The 23,986-nt window shown below is 38.6% G+C and overlaps 4 protein-coding genes and 1 non-coding gene across 5 annotated transcripts; 2 read left to right on the top strand and 3 right to left on the bottom strand.

Annotated features, from left to right (window-relative positions):
- Window positions 1-4,620: 4,620 nt before the first annotated feature.
- C922_01248 lies at window positions 4,621-4,700 on the bottom strand. The gene has a single exon. It is a non-coding gene; the product is annotated as a tRNA-Leu (tRNA).
- A 3,606-nt stretch (window positions 4,701-8,306) lies between these two features.
- On the top strand, window positions 8,307-11,186 carry C922_01247 (DNA topoisomerase I; the record flags this gene model as incomplete). Its single annotated transcript, XM_008816855.1, has 1 exon — window positions 8,307-11,186. The coding sequence occupies one exon, from the start codon at window positions 8,307-8,309 to the stop codon at window positions 11,184-11,186; it is 2,880 nt and encodes a 959-aa protein (XP_008815077.1).
- A 308-nt stretch (window positions 11,187-11,494) lies between these two features.
- Window positions 11,495-12,805, bottom strand: C922_01246 (hypothetical protein; the record flags this gene model as incomplete). The annotated part of the gene is made up of 1 exon (XM_008816854.1): window positions 11,495-12,805. The coding sequence occupies one exon, from the start codon at window positions 12,803-12,805 to the stop codon at window positions 11,495-11,497; it is 1,311 nt and encodes a 436-aa protein (XP_008815076.1).
- A 2,277-nt stretch (window positions 12,806-15,082) lies between these two features.
- C922_01245 (hypothetical protein) lies at window positions 15,083-16,161 on the top strand (the record flags this gene model as incomplete). Its single annotated transcript, XM_008816853.1, has 3 exons — window positions 15,083-15,262; window positions 15,399-15,504; window positions 15,692-16,161. 3 exons carry the CDS (start codon window positions 15,083-15,085, stop codon window positions 16,159-16,161), a joined length of 756 nt encoding a protein of 251 aa, XP_008815075.1.
- Window positions 16,162-17,065: 904 nt separating this feature from the next.
- Window positions 17,066-19,300, bottom strand: C922_01244 (peptidylprolyl isomerase; the record flags this gene model as incomplete). The annotated part of the gene is made up of 1 exon (XM_008816852.1): window positions 17,066-19,300. One exon carries the CDS (start codon window positions 19,298-19,300, stop codon window positions 17,066-17,068), a length of 2,235 nt encoding a protein of 744 aa, XP_008815074.1.
- Between the last annotated feature and the right edge of the window lie 4,686 nt (window positions 19,301-23,986).

Here is a 23,986-nt window from a genome sequence, read left to right as displayed (position 1 = left end):
TTATTTACTATTCCATTTAATTATTATTTAATAATAATTTCATATATTTTATAATATATTTTTTTAATTTCGTTAATACACTAATACAATTATAAAATATTTTATTTATATTAATTAATTATATATTATTTATTTTTATTATTTTAATTAATATTAATGCTCATTAACTATTATTTATTTTTATTTCATGCATTTTTTTTTATCAAATGATATAAGGAATATATTATTTTTTAATTAAATTAATTATGTATTATTAATTTATAAAATCTATTTATATTTAATAAATAAATTTGGCTTATATTTAATATATATTTTTTATTATATTTATTTTTAATTATTTATAATTCTATAAAATAATATATATTTTCATTTATCACAATGTCTTTATTGTTGATTTAGCTATTAATTTTCATTTTAATTGGTATATAATATTATTTTAATATAATTATTCTATTTATTTATTATTATTCCATTTTTATTCTGTGTATACAGAATATTGTTATTTGGTAAAATAATTAATACCTGTGCAAGGATTTATATATCATTCATAAACCAGCATTATATAGTAATTATAAGTTAATTTTTTATTCACTTAAGTTAAACATTATGAATGATATATAATTTCCTTTGAATGTTGTTATTCCTTTTGATATTTTCCATCATTTGTAAAATGTCTATTAAGTCATTTACGTTATTACGAACCCTGTTCATTTTATCAACACAAGAAAACCTGTTTATCTATAGCTAAGCCTTAAATTTTTTGATCGTCTTTTAAAGTCTAGACATAACACTCCTATGCCAGTTTTTTTCTTTAACGTTTACGTGATGTAACTTAATGCAATCAACAGCTATATTTTTATATTGAGCGCAATTGTTATACAATAACACTAATAAATATGTCTTCTTTTCAATTTTATGTAACGAAAGCTAAAATAAATAACAGAAATATTCACTACAGAATAAGAAGTGTGATTTTTTTAAAAGGAGATGTGACTATTTTATTTATAAAAATACAAATAATAGTTATGAAGTTGCTATCGCGATAACATGAAATGAATTGTGATGTATTTACACAGAACTTTAGTAGAAGAACAAGCAATATGTATATTTGTTTTTTCATATTGAATGTTTTTAACTTAACAGTTCTTATTATTCTTAGCAATCCTAAAACTATAATTGCCACAAAAGGGTATTAGTTGAATATCTAAAACATATTATGTGATGTTAACGAAAATGAAAGAAATAAAATGATGTAGTACCCAAATGAAAATAAGGTCTTAAAGTAACATAAATGTTTTAATAGGAAAAAGAGAAAAAAAACTAGTTTTGTTAGTGCCTTTATTGCACTGCATAGTCATTTCACGAAATGTATTCAATTCATTGTCTTATGCTCATTTTTCTGAAATATCTCTAATTTTGACTTAAGATCCTTTTTGGTGCCTGAATTATAATTTTTGTAAGAATAATAATTCGTATCAGCTTCATGTTAACATGTCTATTTAGCAACACAATTAACTAGTGTAGGAATATTCATCATTTTCGGAACGTATATAAATTAATTCAGAAATTTCAAACGTTTCTATATATGAGTGTATATGGGTTTTAAGAAATAAAGAAAATTCATCTTAATGTATGTAATTCACGATTTACCTTACAGCTTCTATATTTTTAAGCAACATTTAATGCAACAAGGCAATTACAGCACTTTCATTAATCCCAAAAGTGCGTATATCATTATTATCATTTGACATGATATGATAATGTCTGTGACTGTTAAAACTTTTAATTAAGAAAAAAGTCTTTTTGAAGAACTCAAATAAGTGGAATTGTAATTTATTTCAGTAAAAGATGTTTAAAATGATAACAAATTAATTCCTTAATGGAAAAAGTAAAAGAGTCCTTTCTATACTAAATGTGTTATTGACTTGTTTATTTTCTCCTTCTTTGAGTTGTCCCCTTTTGTGCTTTTATTATAAAAACTAATTTATAAATTTTAATTGGACAAATAAGGAACATATATTTTTTAGAAACAATTACAGGTAACAAATTCATTTTAGACAGAAAAAACTCAAGGAAAAGGTCAAGATCATTAAAGCCTTAACGCATAATCTATACCATAGTACGCGTAGAAACAAGTAATATCGATTAAGTGATTTACCTTTAAATGGTGGAGGCAGACGTAGACGAAAAACACCTTGAAAAAGAGAAATTAGGAATATCTTAATAAATATCTATTTGTTTTTCTAAATATCATGGAAAATGAGTTTTTTATTTTTAACACTTTGTTGTCTTATACTTTATTAAGCAAAGACAGAGAAGCGTAATTTTTATGATAAAATATACAAGTACAAATTTATTCGTGCTTAAGTATTTACATTAAATCGTGAAATTATGAATGCGCATAACAACCATGTTACCTTCATATAACATCCTTGGTTGCAAAGCCTTTTAATCATTCTAAAAGGGTAAACTAAGTTAGAAAACAGATTAAGAGATAAAATTTAAATGCTCTGAAGATCAGACAGTAGAAATCTTTCATTCAATTTTTTTTTCTTTTCAATAACGAACTGTGAAGATCAATGATTCGATGAATTCGCATATAATTTACATCAACGATGCCTTCGTAGCACTGGCTTAAGAAGTAATGTAAAATAACGTTTACATATGTTTTTAGAATATAAAAAATGGGATCTTTACAATAACTTGCAAAAAATGAAATTATATGTTCTTGTGGAGAATATGCAAAAAATGCAATAAAAAAGGAAATATATTTTTAATAGCATTCCTACCAATCGCATTTCTTCCGTTGCCGTGTCTGATTGTATAATAAAGGTGTGGAATTGTAGAGGTATTTAAAAATAAAAATAAAGAAAAAGTTTAGATTCTAATGATTGATAAAAGTCTGAAGCAGCGTTAAGGTAATGGACAAAAGAAGTCAACGCGTATTTTGATTTAAAAAACAATGCAAATAAATTCAATGATGCTACTGCATATATGCAAGCCACATTTTTAAAGTGAAACACATTTGAAGAGCTTTAACACAAACATAATGAGACAATTCCATCCTGTGTACCAGCTGTTTAAACAAATAACAAAACATAAAAGAATGCTATTAATAGTATTTTTCACATTATTAATAATTTCGGTCTATTTAAAAGTTTTTCTAATTCACTTTTTCCGCTTCCCTATCATCTACAATTATTGGGTGACAAGCTTCAAGCGCTTAAAACTACAAAGAAATGGCTGCTTTGTTTTACATAGAGAAAAGTAAAGCAAAATTGTTAGGCTAGTATAGTACATTCTTAAATTTATGTTTAGAATTGTAACATTTTATAGTATCGTTTTAAGTATTTTATCTTAACACCTGTATTTCTTTTGCATAGGCACGAATGAACATGACGAAATGAAAGCACATAAAAAGTCTGTTTCGTAAGCATTTTTCCGTTGTGTACATATGCTTCGGTTGGAAATGTGCATTATTTTTCAATTTTGCTAATACGTTACACAAAAAAGGAAAAAAAAATCTTAAATGTATATTTATTCATTTTTTCCATGGAATAGACATGAAAATGAGAAGCTCTTATTTAACGCAAATCTCCTTTTTGTAGACATGTAGGAGACGCATTGGCTTAATATATGCTGTTATAACATTATTTTAGGTCCATGTTATCATTTATTCGATCATATTTTTTAGTCCCTAAGAGGGTTACACTGAAAATGTCTCTTTTATGACCTATGCAACTTTTTGAACTTAAACGTTTAAGGAGGTAACTGCATTTTTAAAACATATTTTTGATATTTCTAGATAACACTTGGGGGTAAAAAAAAAACGCATAGTTGCACAAATATAATACGAATAACGGTCTAATTTCAGTTTTGTCCTTTGGATTTGTTCACAAAAAGACTTGGGAATTATCTTCGGATTTGCTAAAGAAACAATGTTCACGTGTAAGGAGAACACATACGTGGTTCAAAGGGTTCTAAATAGAACACTGCACAAAATGGAATTGGCATTCGTATCATATTTTATAAAGTAGAAATTTTTACTTGACAATTTCGTTTTTAATTAGCTACATGAAAGCACCTCTATGTCCTCATGAACGTATCATCTAATGTTATAGACGATATTTTTATTGAAAGGAATTAAAACAGGACACAAGCGTGAAAGGTCATCATAATTTTTCAATTTCTTCTTGCAGCATCTGCAGAAATGTTTATATTTTGATAGCTAATTTTTAATGTATTTATTGAAATAAGTTACGACGCAAGAAAGCAGGGGAGGGGACTATGCTATCATCCATGTTCTCTAAGAACACTTTATGTAAAGCCGAAAATAACTTGAAGAGGAAATAAAAATACCGTTGTAAATTTGGTTTAGCTAAAATTCTTGGAAAATCTACAACATCACGTGGTATAAAATAATGGGAGCAGATGCTATAATAAATCCATTATCCTTCCATAAATATGAAATATGATTAAATGTACCTCTTTTTCGAATAATGAAGAAAAAAAAAAAATCATATTCAAAAAACTTCCTTCCTGACACAATAATATAAAGATTAATAAATAATCATATATTCTTACAACACATATTTTGCCCTCTCCTATGGGTAATAAAATTGTCAGAAGTGGGGTTCGAACCCACGCCCTTTCGGACAGCGGCCTAAACGCTGCGCCTTAGACCACTCGGCCATCCTGACATCATCTTTATGAAGGCATAAATCATTCAATATAGAAATAGCGTTGTGCAATAAAAAGAAAAAGATGACGTTTTTCATTCACTTTTTACGCCTTAAATTTAACGTTAAGCTTATTTTATATGCGTTTACGTTACATATAAGGAAATTCGTTTAAACATTAAGAAGAGCATTATATAGATTATTTTCTCTTTTTATGCCTTTGCAAAACCTTCCTACATTTTTACTTATGCTAACTTGAAATAATTTCATTTTCTGAATGGGGCAACTTCGTGTGGATAAGGAAGGAAACTGAGAAATGCTACGGGATATAAAACTTACAATTTTTCTTTTTTGCCACTTTTGCATTTTTTCAACTCCTTTTTAAGGGAACCCCCCTTTTTTTTCAAAAGAACTTCATGGTATTCATTTTGGCACAGCATTATCATAAGATGAAGTTATAGAAATTTGCACAATTCAGTACATAAAAATAAAATACTCGTAAACATTTAGGAAGATGGCTGAAATAAAAGGGCATGAACTGTATGTATAACACTACAGCTTTACTGTATGCAATATAATGTGGAACATACAGGCGAGAACGATATGCCGAAAACGTAATGTGTGTTACGCTGTGTGTACATATGTATGCCAATGTGCAACAATTTATTGTCCTCCGCTGCTAAAAATGTTGAAAATTCGTGCGAATTAGCAAAATAGTATTTAAAATACGTTGTTCAGTATGTTCAGTGTGTTCTGAGTCTAGGACTTAACCCACTGAAACACACAAGTGCGTCGTGGTAAAAAAAAGAAAATTTATGCTATTAATTTATAAAAGCTCATAAAGGAATGACTGGACAATTTACTGATAAAGAGTTTTTTCAGTTCTTTTACTTACCCCATGGGGGTATTTTCTTACAAGGAGAAAGTACCTTAAGGGAGGGTGATGACATGATAATGAATTTTAAAGCTGTAATTAGTAATGTCCTTTTCATTGGGGGAACGCTCCATCTGCCGTGCGGGTTATATACTGTGCGTTATGCTGAAATTAGTAAAAACAGTTCACGCGTACGCACATATGTACATGCATATATACGCATGAGAGGACGCAGTGGAAGGCATATAGGATTCATGTATTGTAAAAGGGGAAAAATGAATTGGTTAACATGACGTACTTGTTATTTTCTTGAGTCGGTTGATTATTTCCCTTTTTGCATTTTTCAGTAATACTGGTTATGGATCCACATTAATACAGTGAGTTTCTTTCTTTTTCTTGCACTTAAATTGTAATTCTTTGTTTGGATTTCCGCATATTAGGTATGCGCCCCCATCGAGAAGTAAAAAACTGCGCACCATTTTGGCATTGCATTACTACAAAGTACGCGAAACTGTCTTTTTTATTATTTGTATCATTTTCCTTTTTTTATGGCATGAAAATGATAATTTATGAGTTTTTTCCCACTGACTCGTAAATGTGAAAAGGAACGTATATATTTGCAAGATGAAAATGTGTAACCCTTCAGATTAGTGAGAATTGTAAAAATTGTGCGTTTTCATTGTATTGTGAAATTCACCAAATCCGCGCTAACGATGAAAAGGAAGAAAAAAAAAATTGAAGTCCTTTTATGACATGTGCGCGGAAAAATTCTGCATTAAAGGTGAAAATTCCATTTTATTCAATTTTGCCTCATTTTTTTGGAATTTTCTGCCTTGTGCCCCCAGTTGTACCTTAAAGTACATGCTCTTTGGAGGTTTTTATTTTACCAAATTTGTAATCATTTCATTTGTAAGATAAAGGAATGTCCTTTTAAAAAAAATGAGAACAGAACAAGCTAGCAATACACACCACGCATTAATTCGTACATAGGAAAATATTTCAGAAGTTGCATTTAAAAATGTACTTTTCTTCCATTGGTACTTTTTATGCCACGCGTTTGAATTGGTGTAAGGAATTCTCCTTTCTACTGTGCTCAATCCGCACATTTTTTTTTTCATATTCATTTTTATAAACATTAAAAGAAAGCAGAATGAGAAAAAAAATATAACGCGTCGAAGCGCAGGTAAATGTGATGACAAAAATGAATAAAGTAATCAAAATAAAAGGGGGGGCACATAAGCAATGAATCGCCAAACGCAGCAGGGGGAGGGGAGGAAAACAATTCTTTTAAAATGATTCAAACGTACATAAAAATATGCACATATTATATGTATACACAGACGCAGCACGTGTACTTTAAAATTGACATGAATGAATTAAAAAAGGACAGTAAACGTTAAGTACACTTGAACGCGCAGGCCATTTTAATGTTCTCACATTTTGGGGGGAATCAAAGTTTTACAAAATTTGGTTTTCTCATTCTTATTTACAATGAGCTGATTCGTAATCTTGTTTTTTTTCTTTTTTCCGTACAAGTTTATCATTTTACTGGGACAGATATGAATATATTATCGTTGGCAAGCGCGATCTGAATGGGACGTGTGTTATCATTTGACGAGCATTTTAAATAGACATTCACTGGGAAAAAGGCGTATCATCATCCATCAGATTAAGCCCCTCTCGAAAAGATGAATTTTAAACGATATACATGTTTCACCATTTGGATAAGGATATCACCTGCTTTTAATTAAATTGCGCATTTTCATTTTGTTTCTTATTCTTCTCATTCTTTTGATTTTATTCTCTTAATTGTTTTTCTGTGTACTTTATTTCATTTATTTTTTTTTCAGTGCTGGCAAAAACCAAACTGTTCATTTAAAATTTTACTTTTTCCTTTTGGATGGACGAAAAGAGAGAACCATTTAATTGCTCCCTGCTTCCACACTTTTTTTATGTAACGCGGTAATTTTGCTTTATGATTTAGTTTGTGGCTGCCCTGCAATTCGTTTTGTTTTCACGTGATGCACGAACGCAGCACACGTTTTGAGCAATTCCTCAGATAGCCCATTTGGCTCTTTTCGCAACTTTTTTCGTCGCACGAAATTTTTATGTGAACTGGAAGGGAAAAAACAGAATTTTCCCTTTTCACGGAACGTTTTTTATGTATAGCAAGTGTATACCCAAGCCGGAAAAGAGGGGAAAGCGGAGGGTCCCAAGGAAGAAACCGCCGCAGTATAGCAGTTACAGTAGTAGTGGCAATCGAGGCAGTCGCGGCGGGGGATCCAGGCCCTTTATGAGAATCAAAATGTGCAGCGTTTACTGCCACCCTCGTCGTAGCTTAGTCTTGTTCTGTTCGCAGAGCGTGAACGAATATTCATTCTTTGTTAGCGACTCATTTTAAGGCCAACCTGCCTCTGTCAAGTGGCATCTCAAGCGTACGTAGAAGTGTACAGCGTACCTTATTGGCACCATAGTTACAAATTCCTTCCCATTTTGCGCATTTTTTGGACGCTCATCTGAGGGAAAGGCCCCGAATCATGCGGAGTTGCTTAAAGTGTATGTGGGTACACACAAATAGATTGTGATGGTGGTTGGTTCAAATTTGGCCCAGTAACATATACAGGTAAACTCACCGTAAGGGGGAAACGTTACCACAGTCCGTTTTTTTTTTTTTTTTTTTTTTTTTTTTTTTTTTTTTTTTTTTTTTTTTTTTTTTTTTTTTTTTTTTTTTTTTGTATTTTTTCCCGTGCACCATGGAGAGGAGCGAGCATCACGATGAGAGTGATAATACCACATCCGATGATGACATATTGATTGAAAATATTAAGAAAAAAAACTGCTGCATCAAATTAAAGGACTCGAAACAGATAAATGAAGGAAAAAAGGAGGAGACGAAATCGAAGGAGGTTGCGAAGAGCAATAGTAAGACAGTTTTGAAGAAAGAGACGAGTACCGTTATTCGAAAGGCCAAGTCAAAAACGAGTGCGAAGGAAAGGACAGAGGCTCCCTTACATGAATGTAAAGTGGTGAAAAAAGATACGGCAGCTGCAACCACGGAGTATACAGCTAAGGAGAAACCCACTACCAGGAACAAGACAGATAAAAAAGACGCGATGGTGAAAAAAAGAAAATCAAGTGTAAAGGGAAAAAAAGACACTGATGCTGATGGGAAGGCCACAGCCGCAAAAGTTGTAAAAAAGAGAGAAAGCAAAGTCAAGAAGGAAACAAATAAAAGACCCAAAAAGATAGTTAAAAAAACCGAAGAAAATTTCGAACCCATAAATAGATGGTGGGAGAAGATAGATCATCAAACTGATATTCAGTGGCATTACTTAGAGCATCGGGGTCTTATTTTTTCCCCTCCATACGTACAACACCATATTCCCATTTTTTATAAAAGTATAAAATTACAGTTAAATGAAAAAGCAGAGGAGTTAGCTACCTACTGGTGCAGCGTAATAGGCAGTGATTACTGTACCAAGGAAAAGTTCATATTAAATTTTTTTAAAACGTTCATATGTACCTTAGAGAAGGATAACATAATAAGACAAGAAAATGAAAGCAAATTGAAAAAAGGAGATATCTCCAACTTTAAATTTATCGATTTCATGCCAATTAAGGATCACCTAGTTAAGTTAAGAGAAGAAAAACTTAATAGAACGAAAGAAGAAAAAGAAGAGGAAAAGAAACTGAGGTCAGAAAAAGAGCTACCATATACGTATGCCCTGGTTGACTGGATTCGTGAAAAAATCTCCAGCAACAAAGCGGAACCGCCTGGTCTATTTAGAGGTAGAGGAGAGCACCCAAAGCAGGGTTTGCTCAAAAAAAGAATATTCCCCGAAGATGTCGTGATAAATATAAGCAAAGATGCCCCTGTCCCTCGATTGTACGACGACATGTGTGGTCACTGTTGGGGAGACACCTACCATGACAATAAAGTCACGTGGTTAGCATACTACAAGGACAGCATAAACGATCAGTTAAAGTATACTTTTTTATCGGCTCAATCAAAGTTTAAAGGCTATAAAGATTTTCTCAAGTACGAAAATGCAAGGAAGCTAAAATCATGTGTTCATAAGATTAGGGAAGATTATAGGCACAAAATGAGGAGCAAAAGCATCCTGGAGAAACAGTTAGGCACGGCCGTTTATTTGATAGACTTTTTGGCCTTAAGAGTGGGGGGGGAAAAAGACATCGATGAGGAGGCGGATACGGTCGGCTGCTGCAGTTTGCGGGTCGAGCATGTTAGCTTTTCCCACGAGGTGCCCATTAAGAATGAGAGCAAGGAGGAGAAGAGCAAAGGGGAGAAGAGCAAAGGGGAGAAGAGCAAAGGGGAGAAGAGCAAGGGGGAGAAGATCAAGGAGGAGAAGAACAAGGTGAAAAACACGAAAGGGGAATCCGCCCCAAACCAAAATGACAACAAAGGTAGCAACAAACTGTCGCTGCCCAAAAATTTAGAAGACATAGAGGAAGACCACTGCTATATAACTCTAGATTTTTTAGGAAAAGACAGCATTCGATATTTTAACACAGTAATGCTGGACAAGCAAGCATACATCAATATGATCATATTCTGCAAAAACAAACACAAAGATGAAGGGGTGTTTGATCAAATTAATTGTTCAAAATTAAATGATTATTTAAAAGAAATTATGCCAACGTTGTCGGCAAAGGTCTTCCGTACGTACAACGCGTCCATTACCCTAGATGAGCAGCTGAAAAGGATAAAAGAGATTCGGGGCAAACCGAGGCACCCGCTGCTCGCATGCTATGATGATTTTCCGAAGAAGAAGAAGAGGAAGCTCGGAAACTTAACTGCGTCAACGAGTATTCTGAGCGATATAAGTGACTCCAGTCAGAAGGGGAGAAGCGGAGATGGCGAGGGGGAGGAGCAGCAGGAGGAGCAGGAGAAGAAGAAGAACAACAAAGGCGACAACGCAACGGGTGACAACGCAACGGGTGACAACGCAGCGGGTGACAACGCAGCGGGTGATGACGAGCCGGGTGGCAACCCCCTTGGCGATAAGAGTGCAGCCGCCCCAAGTAGAAGTTACAGCAACACTTTGGGAGGCATCCACGCTAGCGAGAAAAACTCGCCCATAGAAGTGGACGTTTCAAATGTGAACGAACTGATAAACTTCTTCAACAACGCCAATAGAGAAGTTGCCATTCTCTGTAACCATCAGAGAAGTATCCCCAAACAGCACGATACAGCCATGTCCAAAATAAAGAAGCAAATAGAGATTTATAGCGAAGATATAAGGGAGTATAAAAAATATCTGCAATATCTGAAAAAGGGAACGAACGAGCAAAGCTTCACCTTTGTGTCGAAGGTTGTTACCTTAGATGGATCGTTAAGACCAAACAAGGTCAAGGAAAACATGAAAGAGGATTCTTGCAAGAAGAAACTAATTACATTGATTAAGAAAGTGGAGCAATTAAAACACCAAATGAAGGTACGCGATGATAACAAAACAATTGCCCTGGGGACGTCTAAAATAAATTATATGGACCCGAGAATAACGGTCGCCTTCTGCAAAAGGTTTGAAATACCGATAGAGAAAATATTTAATAGGAGCCTAAGGCTTAAATTTCCCTGGGCAATGTTCGTGACGAAGAATTTTACCTTTTAGGAGAGTTCCGTCGAGGAGGCTTGACGGATGGGATGGAGCGACTGATCAGTGGCCGCGTCACCCGACTAATTAAATCGCCGCATCTGGTATGTGGCGGAGCAGTTGTAATTTAACCTTACGCAGTGTCCAGGCAGCACGCGCCCGCACATCAGTGTATGTTATGATTCCCTTCAAAGGGATGCTTTTAAGATGACAAAAAAAAGGAAAAAAAAAAAAAAAAAACCAAAGGGGAGTTAACGCAGCGAAAAGTTGCCTCCAACTCTGCAGCGATGCACGTGCCCCAACCCCTGAAACGGCTATCGCTACCACTAGAAGACTTCCAACTCGACGCGCTCATAGGAATACATATCGTCCACCGTAACGCAGTCCCGTTCACATGTGAATATCATGACATTCCCCACGTTGAAATTGGTTAGCGAATTGCCTGAAAGGTTATCCTTCTCTTCTTCTTCCTCTTCAAGCCTTTTCTCTATTTGATAGACAAACGTGGAAAAGAACTGCACCTCGAAGAGTACCCTGCTCCCGCAGTGAGCACAGGTCATGGTCCGTTCCTTGATGTATTTCTTCGTCGATTTGTACATATATAAGAATTTCCCATTATAAGAATACCTTAATATTTGACTGTAGTTTTTACTTAAGTAGGAATAGAATTTTACACATCCGTTAAAATCATTTTCGAAGAATTCGATATCACCAATGTCGTCCAGATAGTGATCCTTTCCTATCACCAGATCTGCGTCCTCTTCCATGTTTTCCTTATTGTGTTGTTCATACGTTTCATGCATTTTTTTCGCCTTTTCGTAGAGGTAGTCTCCCCGTCCACAATCATCTCCATCGTCTTCAATCAGGGAAATGTAAAAAGTGGGTAATCTGCAACTTCTGTCTCGTTCTTCCATGAAGTTTTCCTTTTTGTGCCTCATTTGGGGCGGCCCAAGAAGTTCGTCTCCCCCGTTAGGTTCACTCGCTTGGAAAATATCCTCTACGACAGGTGAATGGTTATGTCTTGGTTTCCCATTTACCCCACTAAAGCTTGGACTAATGGCGTTACCAAAGGATGAGCTGTTCCTTTTTTTCTCTTCCGTAGCACTCTTGGAAAATAAGGAATTCCAGTCAATTAATTTTTCCTCCATAAAAGTTACACCTTCTGTGAGAGAGTCTTCTTTTTTTATATTTTCACTGGAGAAATCAAAAATGGATTGTCTCCAATCTGTTCTGCTACAATTGGGGAAGACTCCTTTTTGAGGATCACTCAGATTTGCTCTTCCATTGTGACAGATTTCGCTTTTGGCACAGCCGTCTATCCATGACTCTGGGCCCACTTTATCACCACCCCTATTTTGAAATAGCTTTTTTTTTCCCTTAATGCAAACCCAGCTGTTTCTGTTCACGTTGCACTTCCCACTGTTCAAGCAGCAAAACAAGTACAGTATTCTTACGTACTCATTATACGACGTTGATAATTGAAATAAAAACGTCAAATCGTTTTTGCACGTTGGACACTCCAAATTGAAGTTGGTTGGTTGTTTCCCATATAACCACACGGGGGCACCACCAAATTTGGAGTCATTTTTCAAGTCAAACTTGTCGTCAATTTTTTTTGATAGCACTCCAATGTACATGCTTTTTTCTTTGGGGCACGGTTAGGCGAAAGTATAATGTTGTTTTATTTTTTATTGGTGGCCTTCCTTCACTTCTCAGCGCTCGTGGGACGCGTACGTATAAATAGACGTATTTTATATTTTATTTGCCTTTTTTTCTTGGCCCCCTTTTTTTTGAGGGAAACCTTTTTAAGAAAACTTATAATAACAATTACCCGTTTATGTTGTACATATAGCAGTAATCCCTGTGGGGGAGATTTTTTTTGAGAATCTATGCCGTGGGGAAGCCCCTCATATAAAATTACAAAACGGAGAAATGTTTGCCTCTAGGCTCTATGCGTAAAAGCCATTTGGTGATATTTTTATTTTTCATGGCTTAACATTTCGCGTATGCCTTTTATTTTATTTTTTTTTTGCCCCCTTTAACAGGCAGCAGGTCGTTCGGTTCTTCTACTAAACACGTGGTTGTTAAATGTAGAATTTGCTTCTACGGGGTGGCGCTGCAGTGGGGTCGTAAAACCTTTCCTTACAACGCGTTAGGGTTAGGGAAGGGCATTTTGTTAGCCTTACTCAGAAGGGGAAGAAGTCCAAATTGGGTACAAAAAAAAAAAAAAACGCTTAGCTATTTTTTGTACAACTGATTTTAGGAAGAAGGGGAAAATGAACAGGAGGTCGTTCTTCTTCTTTTAAGAGGGGCACGGTCATCCCGCCTAGCAGTACACATAGAAAACTTCCTGCATATGCGTTACATAAAAAGTGGAAATAGTTTAACTCTTGAACAAATGTAAAGTTGGGCGATATTAAGAGCCCGCTTTGGGGCCTACTTGCAGCATGCTGCGCGAGGAAATCTCCTTCTCCCCTCGGATCACACCCATCATGTTTCTTAACGTGGTGTGTGTTTTCCTCGCAGAAAAGGAGCTGTTTTAGAATTTTTCGCCTCTAAAAAAATTTCTGCGATCGCTCATTCCTTTTTTGCACCTCCCTTAAGAAAGGGAACCATCCCTCGGCGTATTCATACCCCGCTTGTCATTTCAGCCAGAATGGGTCGAAAAGGAAAAAAAATTTAGGGGCTTACTGTAATGTGACTGGGTTTATCGTTTTTTTTTTTTTTTACTGCGGTGAATTTGTTCCAAACGCGGAAAAGAACAACCCCGTCAGTTGGTAACCGCTTAGACCTTATACGCATTCGAAGTGGTTATCCTCGACATGCCACATTATGTAGCGGTCTCTTCTGCAGACGAGATGTTCTTCGCCATTTGTCCGTGCCCAGCTAGCACTAACCAGTTGGGTATCCGTTCTGGCTTTTTTTTTTTTTTATTTTGCTATTCTGCTATTGTGCCATTTTGCTATTTTTTTTTTTATTAACAGTTCAGGCAAATACGCGAAATGTCCCACCCTTTTGCGCACACGAACTGAGAATTTACCTGAACCGTTAATACAATAAATAATTTTTACATTCCAAAATGGTAGGAAGTTATTCGAAAATCGTAGGCTGTCTGCGAACTGCAAAGCCGTTCGACGTGAGGTTTCTTCCATGGGTCTACACAAACACATGTAATGCAATTTTTGTGGCTTTACAAAATTGGTATACACATAAAAGCATGTTGAATATCTTGGCAAATATTGCTTAGGTCTTAAAAGACAACATCGCAAAAGGAAGGAACATTTCTATTGTTTTTTTTTCTTTTTTTTTTTTCTTTACATTTAGGAGGTTACCTCCTGTGTATAAGAAAGAACGGGTGAGATGATACTTGACGGGGAATTTTTTTTTTTTTTTTTTTTTTTTTTTACGCTATGCTTTTGAAGGGGTAGGCATAATAAACGTACTGGACGGGCAAGGAAAGTACGTCCAATTTGTTAGACCATACTTCCTTTTGATTTTTTCCTTTTCCCTATGGCTTCCCCTCCATTTGTCCATTTTTGCTATGCGTGAACGGTTGCCTTAGCGCGTTTGTTAAAAAAAAGAAAACGTGGAAAATGAAAAAATTGCCAGGCTATAACACTTGGCCAGTTTAAATTCTACATAAAGGAAAAAAAAATATATATATATTGCCGCTTTATATATCGCCCCTGTATATGCTGCCCCTGTCTATGCTGCCCCTGTCTATGCTGCCCCTGTCTATGCTGCCCCTGTCTATGCTGCCCCTGTCTATGCTGCCTCTGTCTATTCTGGCTCTCTATATAGTGCCCCTGTGCATGTTACCGCTACACACCCTACCCACTTCTTCAAGCCGAAACGCCCAATTGGAAGAAACTCCCCATGCCTGCCTACACACATAAAGGAGAAGGCTTGGGAAAATGTCTAAAGATTTCAGCGAGGCGCGTTCCCATGAGGAGCATAACTCTGATGAGAAGTTAAAAGTGGAAGACGACTTAACATCAGTCGCAGGCAGCAACTGGAGCTCCACGAAATCGAATAAAAGGAGTCTTCATAGCAAAAATTCGAATGTCCATCAGTTGTTGGCGCGAATAGCGCAGGTAAAAGAGGGGCATTTGCCGCTAGTCACGTCAGACAAGCCTTATCAAGTGCGCAAAAAATACGTGTAAAATAAGAAGTAGGGCCTCATTTTTGGCGTAAAATTCGAATAAACACGCCTCTCTTCATTATTTACAGGAAATTGATGAACGAAAGCCGAGCAACGTGATACACTTCATCGTGGACTTTTTGTGCAAGCATTACCCGGAGCACTTGCACGGATTTGAGGCCATATGGAATGGAGGTTTGTCAACAACATGGCGGCCTCCCTCCGTTAAGCAGGCTTAATGGATAAAAACAGTGTCCAGCTGGAGAGCATGCGTCCCACGAAAAGGGACAATAAAAATATAAAATAAAAAATTTTGCACGAGTTCATCCTTTTTTTCTCACCCCAATTTGACTTATCATTTTTTACGCCCCCCTTTTTGTAGATCCCGATTTGGAACAAGAACGAATACTCGTTGTGGACTTTTTCAAGCAGCAAAAATTACCAGTTGAAATATCTGTCCATTTTGTCAATGCGGGATTCGACACTGTTGAGACGTTATGTACATTGTCCACCAGCGCCCTTGATGACATTGAGAAATTTAACAACACGAGATGGCTACCTGGACATAAGGTCCGACTACAACAGACCTTTAACGATATTACGAACCGAGTTCGGATCTTCAAAGAGGAAAGAGATGATCTGATAAAATCTTTGAAGCACCGATTTGTCGGTAATGCCACTCCGCGGCTACTCAATTCTGTTGTCCTTCCGAAGGTGGCCAGCCCTATGATACTACCAGCTCAACCGCATACGCACCCCCATACGCACCGACCATTTGGTGTTCCCACCAGGGCGGGAAATTATATAGCAGTGGATAAGGTGGTACATCCTCCGTATATTTACAAGAGGTAGCAAGGGATATGATCCATCACTCGGTTGAAGTGTTTTTTTGTTTTTTTTCGACTGAGGGGGAAAAAAGAAAAAAAAAAAAAAGTTATACTTTAATTTTTAATGAATTTGTTTTTTTAATTTAAACTGGACTGATCCGGGGGTGACGTCGTTCCGGCTGTGAAGTAGTTCGGGTTATGAACCGGTTCGGGTTATGAAGCGGTTCGGTGCGCACATGGGCCGCCAAACTGCGCAGGCCGCTCGGTTTAATAAATTTGCCTTTCCGTCTGGCAGAGTGGAGAGGTCTCTACGTCGGGATTTTCCTCAAGTTGAGTTATATCTACCGGGTGATAAATTTTAAAAGAGACAATTTGCTCTGCTTGGCGGATTGTCAGACGCAAAAAAAAGGTGTAGGAATCATCTCACTTGACGAGGCGTGAACCCATGGGTATACAATGTGCCATCTTTCTTGTTTCACTTTGCCCCATTTGGCGCAGCACCTGTGTGTACACAACCCGTGGGCCCCCATTTTAAATGTCCGCTGTTTTGCCCTCATGGGTTTTCAACGAAACGGAAGAAATTTGCTTTGTGATGAGAACTTTATTTGGAGTTTTTTTTTTTCACCTTTTCAACGGGGTGTCAAATTAGGACGATGTTGGGGGGAGGCGGTTTGGTTTGTCGGGGGCCTTCCTCCGCTCCCATGCAGGTGTGACACAGCAAAGCATAGAATAACATAACATCTTGTTGCATAGCGGGGGAGCAAAGAGGGGGGTGCCTCTCCTCCTGTGGTTCACGAAAAGTGTGGAGCATAACAAAAAAAAGAAAGAAGCAAAAAAGAAAAAAAAAAAGAAAGAAGCAAAAAAGAAAAAAAAAAGAAAGAACCCGCCCCCACTGGAGTCGATATACAGGAAGCCCACATGCAAACGCGCTAAGGGCCCACTTTGATGTTCAAAATTTTGATGTCCTCGAGGGGCTTGTCCCTTTTGTCCGTGCGCACTTTCTCTATGTCTAAGACGACCTTGGTCCCCTGGGTGACTTTTCCAAAGACGGTGTGTTTGAAATCGAGCCAAGGGCACGGGACAGTGGTAATAAAAAACTGCGACCCATTGGTATTGGGTCCACAGTTTGCCATAGACACCATAAACGGTTTGGAGTGATTCAGATGGTCAAAAAATTCGTCCTCAAATTCTTTGCCCCAAATGCTTTCCCCACCAGTGCCATCTCCCAAGGGGTCTCCAGTTTGTATCATAAAATTTTTAATAACGCGATGGAAAATGCAGTTATTGTAGTAGCCATTTTTCGAGTGAATAGAAAAATTTTCAACGGTCTTTTTGCATTCTTTGTGAAAAAGAGCAACGTGGATTTCTCCAAGGGTCGTATAGATGACTGCACTCTTAAACGTTTTGTTGTTTTCCTCTACCTTCTTTATAGGTGACGAAAGGAAAGAGTCAAGATCACTTCTGCTGGGTTGTTCATTATAAACATCTCTATCGTCGAGCTCCTGTTCGGAGATGGCCTTCCTCGTGAAGACGTAAAAGCGCGCCTTCTTGTACACAGTACAGAACAGAGCACAGTCGGAGATATTGTCATCATTGATGTAGAGTGACTCGTGAATGTTTCCTCTCGTTTTATTCGCTGAGATAATTTTTTGATAAAGGCCAAGGGAGAGGTACCTCAGATTCATTTCATTCTTCCCAATAATGTAGCACAATTGATTGGTAACAAAATTGACGACCTTAATTCCGATGAAGGTGGAATAAATGACATACTGATTGGACTCATCAAATGTGATCATATTCAATTTTATATTTTTACTCTTTATGTGTTTTTTTATTTCCTTTTCGATGAAGAGTCTCTTCCCAAAGTCTAGACTATCAATATGTAGCTCCTTTTTTAGGGGGTCATTCTGGGCGGTTAGATACATCTCCGTACTTTCGTCATACACTCTGTATAACTTCATCGTCCCAAATTTGTAAATATGGAGAAAGTAACTTTCTGATAGGATCGCCATGAACTCTCCATCGGGGCTGATGCTCACACATAGTGCGTACGTCTTATATTTGCATAATTGGTATAGGTCTGTTTCACTTTTGAAGGAAAAGGTGAGTTCCTTCTTCCCCATATGGGGCCTTTTCCTATACGTGAGGGTGTCATCATCTTCACTTTGGCTATCCCGGGTGGGTCTTCCCTTTGGCTTATGGGGGTCACCACCCGTATGGTCACTACCCTTGTGGATACCTCCCTTGGGGAAGTGAAAACTTTCCACGTCCACTATGTCGATTAGGCCCGTATTATCGCTGAGCACACATAGGTCATACTCCTTATTATACTTAATAATTTCTATGACATTGGAGCTGAGGTTGATTACATGTGTGCAGACGTCACTCTCTAGAGGTTTGTAAATATATATGCAGGGTTTCTCACTATCCGAAATGGCTACCTTCACCGATGGGGAGAAGAGAGACGAGTAGACAAATTCGCCCGTCTGAGGGGAGAAGTCCAATTTTATGATGATGTTCATGTCAAAGCTACTCACATCAAACTGTTTGTACGTCTTGTCTTTGGATAAACTTCCCATCACTTCTTCGTCTTCCGAAAGGAATAAACAAATAATTTCACTCAAATGGATTTTAAAATGTTTCACAAATTCGATGGATCCCACATTTTTGTACCAGAATTTTACTACTCCATTTGCGCTTCCCGTCACTATGTACTTTTTCTTATTGCTGACAAGGACGTGTGTCACCACGTCTGTGTGCATGTAGCTGACTTGATAGTTTTTGTTCGTTGGCAGGTTCTTCAAGTATATGTCGTTGTTTATTCGTTTTTTCTTCATGCCCTTGGGTGGCGGCTCGCCTTGGTGTTTGCCTGCCGCGCGGGGGCGGGGGTCCGCCGCCGTGTCAGCGGAGGCACCCGGAGTTACGTCTTCTTCAGGGGTTACGCCTCCTCCTTCAGCGGTTATGCCTCCTTCTTCAGCGGTTGCGTCTTCTCCTTCAGCGGTTTCCTCTGCTTCATCATCGGTTGCCTCCCCTCCCTGCGCCGCCCCGCTGGAGGCCTGCAGCGGGGAGGGGCCAAAACTTGCGTCGCTGGATTCGCCATCCGAGGAATGGGCCTCGTTTTTTCCCCCCCCCTCTTCTTCCCTGCCTGCGTCGCTTTCTGTCATCTCCCGCTTTCTTCGCGTTCAAAGGGGATCTGTCAAATCATGTTGTGAAATCGCATCCGTTATGTTCCCTCTGCATGGATGTTCACTTTTTGGGTGTAGGTATAAACAGCGGCCTTTTTAGAAAGCGTCTCCGATGAGCGAGCTGTGGCTTCTATTCCTTTTTGCCATCCCTTTTTGGAGGAAGAAATGACAAACATGGTATTCAATCGCTAGGAAGAGTTAAGATTCTTCCCATTTTGTTTCGCCTTGCGAGTTCATCCGTTTTGGGGAAAAAAAAAGAACACAAAAGGGAGAGGCCCCCATAAATATGTCGTTTTAAAGGTGGCACTTTTTTTTTTTTTTTTAATCGCGGGGGAGAGGCCCCTTTTGCAAGAATTTCCTTCAAGGTAGAGGGGACACTCGAAAAACATCGAGGAGAGGTCCACTCAGGGGGATAAGAACAAAAATGCTTTTTTACCAAATCCCCCTCTTTTAGGATAGCTGCCCGAAGGAGTGGCCTAATCAGCACCGCAGATTTTTTGTAAACGATGCAACGATATTGACACTGCAAAGTGGGGAGAGAAAAAAGGGAAGGCATATTACGAGGCAACTTTCCCCCGCGTAGGAGTCCATTCTTATTGTGTCATACGTCTATATTACATGCGTATGCCCTAACGCATTTAACGCGGGGATGTTTCTCCTCCGTTTCGCATTATCCATCGTTGACCGATCACCCCCTTTGCCATTCAGCCAGTTATAACTCTTACATTGACGTGAAATCTCCTATCTGCTGTTATTCGACTTGTCCGTGGGAACAATGAAACCATTTTTGGGGGGGGGGGGGGGGGAACACGCCTCGCCATCTACATTATGTATGAAATCGGCGATTCGGTCCTATTTTCTGCGCGGCCGAAATGGTCCAAATTGTGCGGAGGCCTTTCCAAGCAGATCGAAGTTCTCCGCCACAGGCGCAACAATAAAATATCACCCAAGAGGGACTGTCCACTTTCGCAGAACGGAAACAACCTGTGTAATCCAGACGGCTCATTACTGGTACGATCCTGCTTATCCGTAAGTGGCGTATCCTCCATCGTGCAAAATGCAACAACTGCCACGTTTAACCGTTTATGCAGTCTAAGCAGTTTAAGACCCTTTGGGATACTTTGCGGGGTAGGGGTCGCACAGGTGGCACACCTGGTAGGAATAATGTGTGCCATGCTGCGAAGAAAGTGAAGTGGCTCAACTTGGCGCACATGTATCTCCATGCGGATCGGCCCTGATTAATGCTCACACGATTGGCTGCGCGTGTGCTCATCTGTGCTTTCTTTCTCTTCTGCACCTTTCGCCGGAGGGGGAACCTTTTTCGCATAAGTGCAAACCTATGTATTTGGCCTACACAAATGCAAGAGGCAGGCTTCTTTTCCCCTCTCAAATGAAAGAAATCACACCGTTCCATACGTAACACGACTCGAGGGTATGTGCCCAATTGGGTACCTTCCCTGGGATGACACACAGAAAGAGCCATCATCGTGGCCGTTGCCAGCTATCGTAGAAATGGTCTTTAGGCGCAACTTTTCGCCTCATTTCAAAGGTTTCCTTCCCTGTGGTGGTGTTACAAAAATCTTGTTTCCACTTATGCATGTGCGTATGCCCAACATTTGTAAAAATTGCTACACGAGGTGATGCCGCAAAACCGGGGGAGGCATTTTTTTCACTTCCCGCGCGGGTGAAAATGATGAGGAGAAGATGCCACTTTTTCGTTTTCCCTTTTTAAACATTTCACTTTGAAATGATAATTGGGATAAGAAGTGGCATCCCCCCGTTGAGGGATTTTTTTTGTTTTTGTTTTTTTTTTTTACAGTGTAGCCTTCATTCTTTGCCGCCCCTTTTGCACAAAAAGCCCAGTTCGCTGGGGGCTGATGCGACGTCATACGTGCACACGCATGTGTGACATGTGTGAGTTTATTTAGCCGGGCACCACATGGGTAGGGGGATTATATCTTCGGCTCCTTTCGGTGCATCCCTTTGTCGTGAACCTTTTTCCCCTTCCGCGTGAAGAAGTGGTGTACAAAAGAGGCGCACAAAAGAGGCGTACAAAAGAGGCGCACAAAAGAGGCGTACAAAAGAGGCGCACAAAAGAGGCGCACAAAAGAGGCGTACATAATTGCAGCCAAGCAAAAGCGCTCGTTGATTCGTGCCGTTTTCACCCGCAGGTGAAAGACATCCAAGAGGCGAAGAAGCCAATAGGACACATGCGAGTAAGCTGCATGTTTGCAAGTGTGCGGTACCTTAGCGCAAACGTATGCTCGCACCATTAGGAAGGTTTACTTCCTTTTTGGGCAACGCGTTTGCCAACCCCCGGCTGTTCGCACCTTTGCGGTTTTCGGGTAGCGGCTTTTTCTTCGCATTTCCACCTTGCCGTTCAGGTGAAAAAGAAGAAGAAGAAAAAAAAAAAAACACATATGTATAGCATTACATGCATAGGACATACACACAGTACATATGTGCAGCATATATTAACAGAGATCGCGCTGATGCGGAGGTAATTTCATTTTGCAGACGCCATGGCCCTACTCTGGAAACATGAAACATGGAAGCCGATTGGGCAGCATTCGTTTGTGATAACCTTCCTCACGTGGGGCGAATGTACGCATACACCCCCTTCTTCTGGTAAAAGCGTCCGTATAGCAGTTTTGCATTCGTTGACTCGGCGTGCGACTGTTTCACCCCCTGGTGCTATCTCTACCACCGCGCAACACTGCGTGTGTTTATGTTTAGCAGCGCGATGACATGGATGTTCGCCTATGTGATGTATGCAATGAAGCGTATGGAATGTTAGCTTATGCAATGAAGCGTATGGAATGTGAGCTTATGCAATGTATGCCTATGCAAAGTGCGCGTCCCAAACTGCGCATGCCCGAATGCACATCCGCGTGATGCCCCAAGCGCTCGCGAGAAATACGAACGCATGAATAGAAAAGCCCATTTGGCAGGATGATACATTTAAAAAAATATATCATCTGCCATTTTGTCCTCCCCCAATTGAGCATCGCTTTAAATGTACGAAACATTTTATACTTTTTCTTTCCCCCTTTTAAGTGAACCCTTTACTTACCAAAGTGCGCATTGCTCGGCGCGAGTACTACGTGTATATGTATACGCACATCCGTATGCATGTGCATGATTAAAAAAAAGTTCACCTCACGTGAAGTGAACGCATAGACATATGCATATGTGCCGCGTTTCGTCAGGAATACATTTTTGCGAAGCGGATAAGCGTATGGTCTCCCCACCCCCTGGCTTCGTTGCATCACTTGGCTGAATCACTTCGCCGCCTCACTTGTTTACTCCCCCTTTTGGCTTAATTTTTCCCCCAACACCCCATTTTTTCAATTTTTTGAAAGGGAGAAATTCGTCTTTTTTGATACCTCCCCCCCAGAGGCGAAGCTGTGCTTGCAAATCGCTTCCGCATCGCACGTGTGTACGTGAATGCATACCTGTTACATACGTGTGTACATACATGGCATTTGCAAATTTGCACATTTGCGCACGTTCATATGCCCATTTTCCCATTTGTTCACGCGAAAGAACGCCCATTCCTTTTTTTCACCCCCAACAATGTGCTGATTTTACCAAGGCCCAATTTGTCAATTTTTAATGACTGCCTTTGTGTAATAGGCAGACCTACTGGCCAAAAAAAAAGAAAGAAAGAAAAAAAAATATATTTACTGTGGGGGTTGAACAGAAGAACTTATCTTTGCAGAAAGTCGCATTTTTCCTTGAACCCTTGCTGTATGCCGTGCGTTGTGCGCTGTGCGTTTTGCGCCGTTTATTTTCTCCTCCATTTGATACTTCCACATGTTTACATTTTTTGGCGTATTTTTCGGGCATCTTTGGGGCACTTTTTTCTCCCGTGCCAGTCCACTCCTTTAAGGGGTGTGAAGAGAGGAGCACACATATATAAGTGCCAAATGTGTATGCCTTTTTATTTTTTTTTTCGCCCCTCCTTTTTCCCTCCTTATTTCTTTTTCTTCTTCTTGTGCCGCCTCTTTTTCTTCCCTTCTCCACCAGTTTGTAAACCAATGTGTGTATAAGTAACTCCTGCAATTGCCTCTAGGTTGTGACATGTGCATCCACGAGTTGTGCAAGTTTTGCATAATCTGCGTTATGTGCTTCTTCTGCTCAGCGTATGTTCCGTGTTGAGCGTTTTATGCCTCCTGTGTGCTTTGCACCTCTTCTTGTGAAGGGAGGCACATGTTCGGAAAGGGAATTACCAATTACACCACGTTTTTCTCAATTGTGTACATCGCAAAGGGGAAAAAAAAAGAAGCAGCACATGAGGAAAGTAAGAAGTGTAAAGTGTGAAGCGAAAGGCAAAGGGCCAAAAGCGCAAAACGATTGTTTTTTTTTTCATTTTCTTTTCAACTGTGTCGCAGTTTACGCGTTCATTTCACCCTCTTTAAGGAAACCATGAAGATGGAATTAAATTTCAATTTCACCCCCTTCTGTTTTCTGTAAAATAACCAAAGCATATACTCCTCATTTATATGTTTGCTAATTTAGCTGCCATTTTATTTCCTCTTTGTTGCCACCTTAGCTTTGCATCCTCTTCTTCTCTTTCCCATTTTTTGTTAATAATTTTTTCTTTAAAATGATTTCTTTCTTTTTTGAATAATTTCTTCTTTTTTCAATAATTTCTTCTTTTTT

Source organism: Plasmodium inui, assembly GCF_000524495.1.
Source record: "Plasmodium inui San Antonio 1 unplaced genomic scaffold supercont1.4, whole genome shotgun sequence".
Lineage (NCBI taxonomy): Eukaryota > Apicomplexa > Aconoidasida > Haemosporida > Plasmodiidae > Plasmodium > Plasmodium inui.
This window is presented reverse-complemented; position numbering and strand designations above follow the sequence as displayed.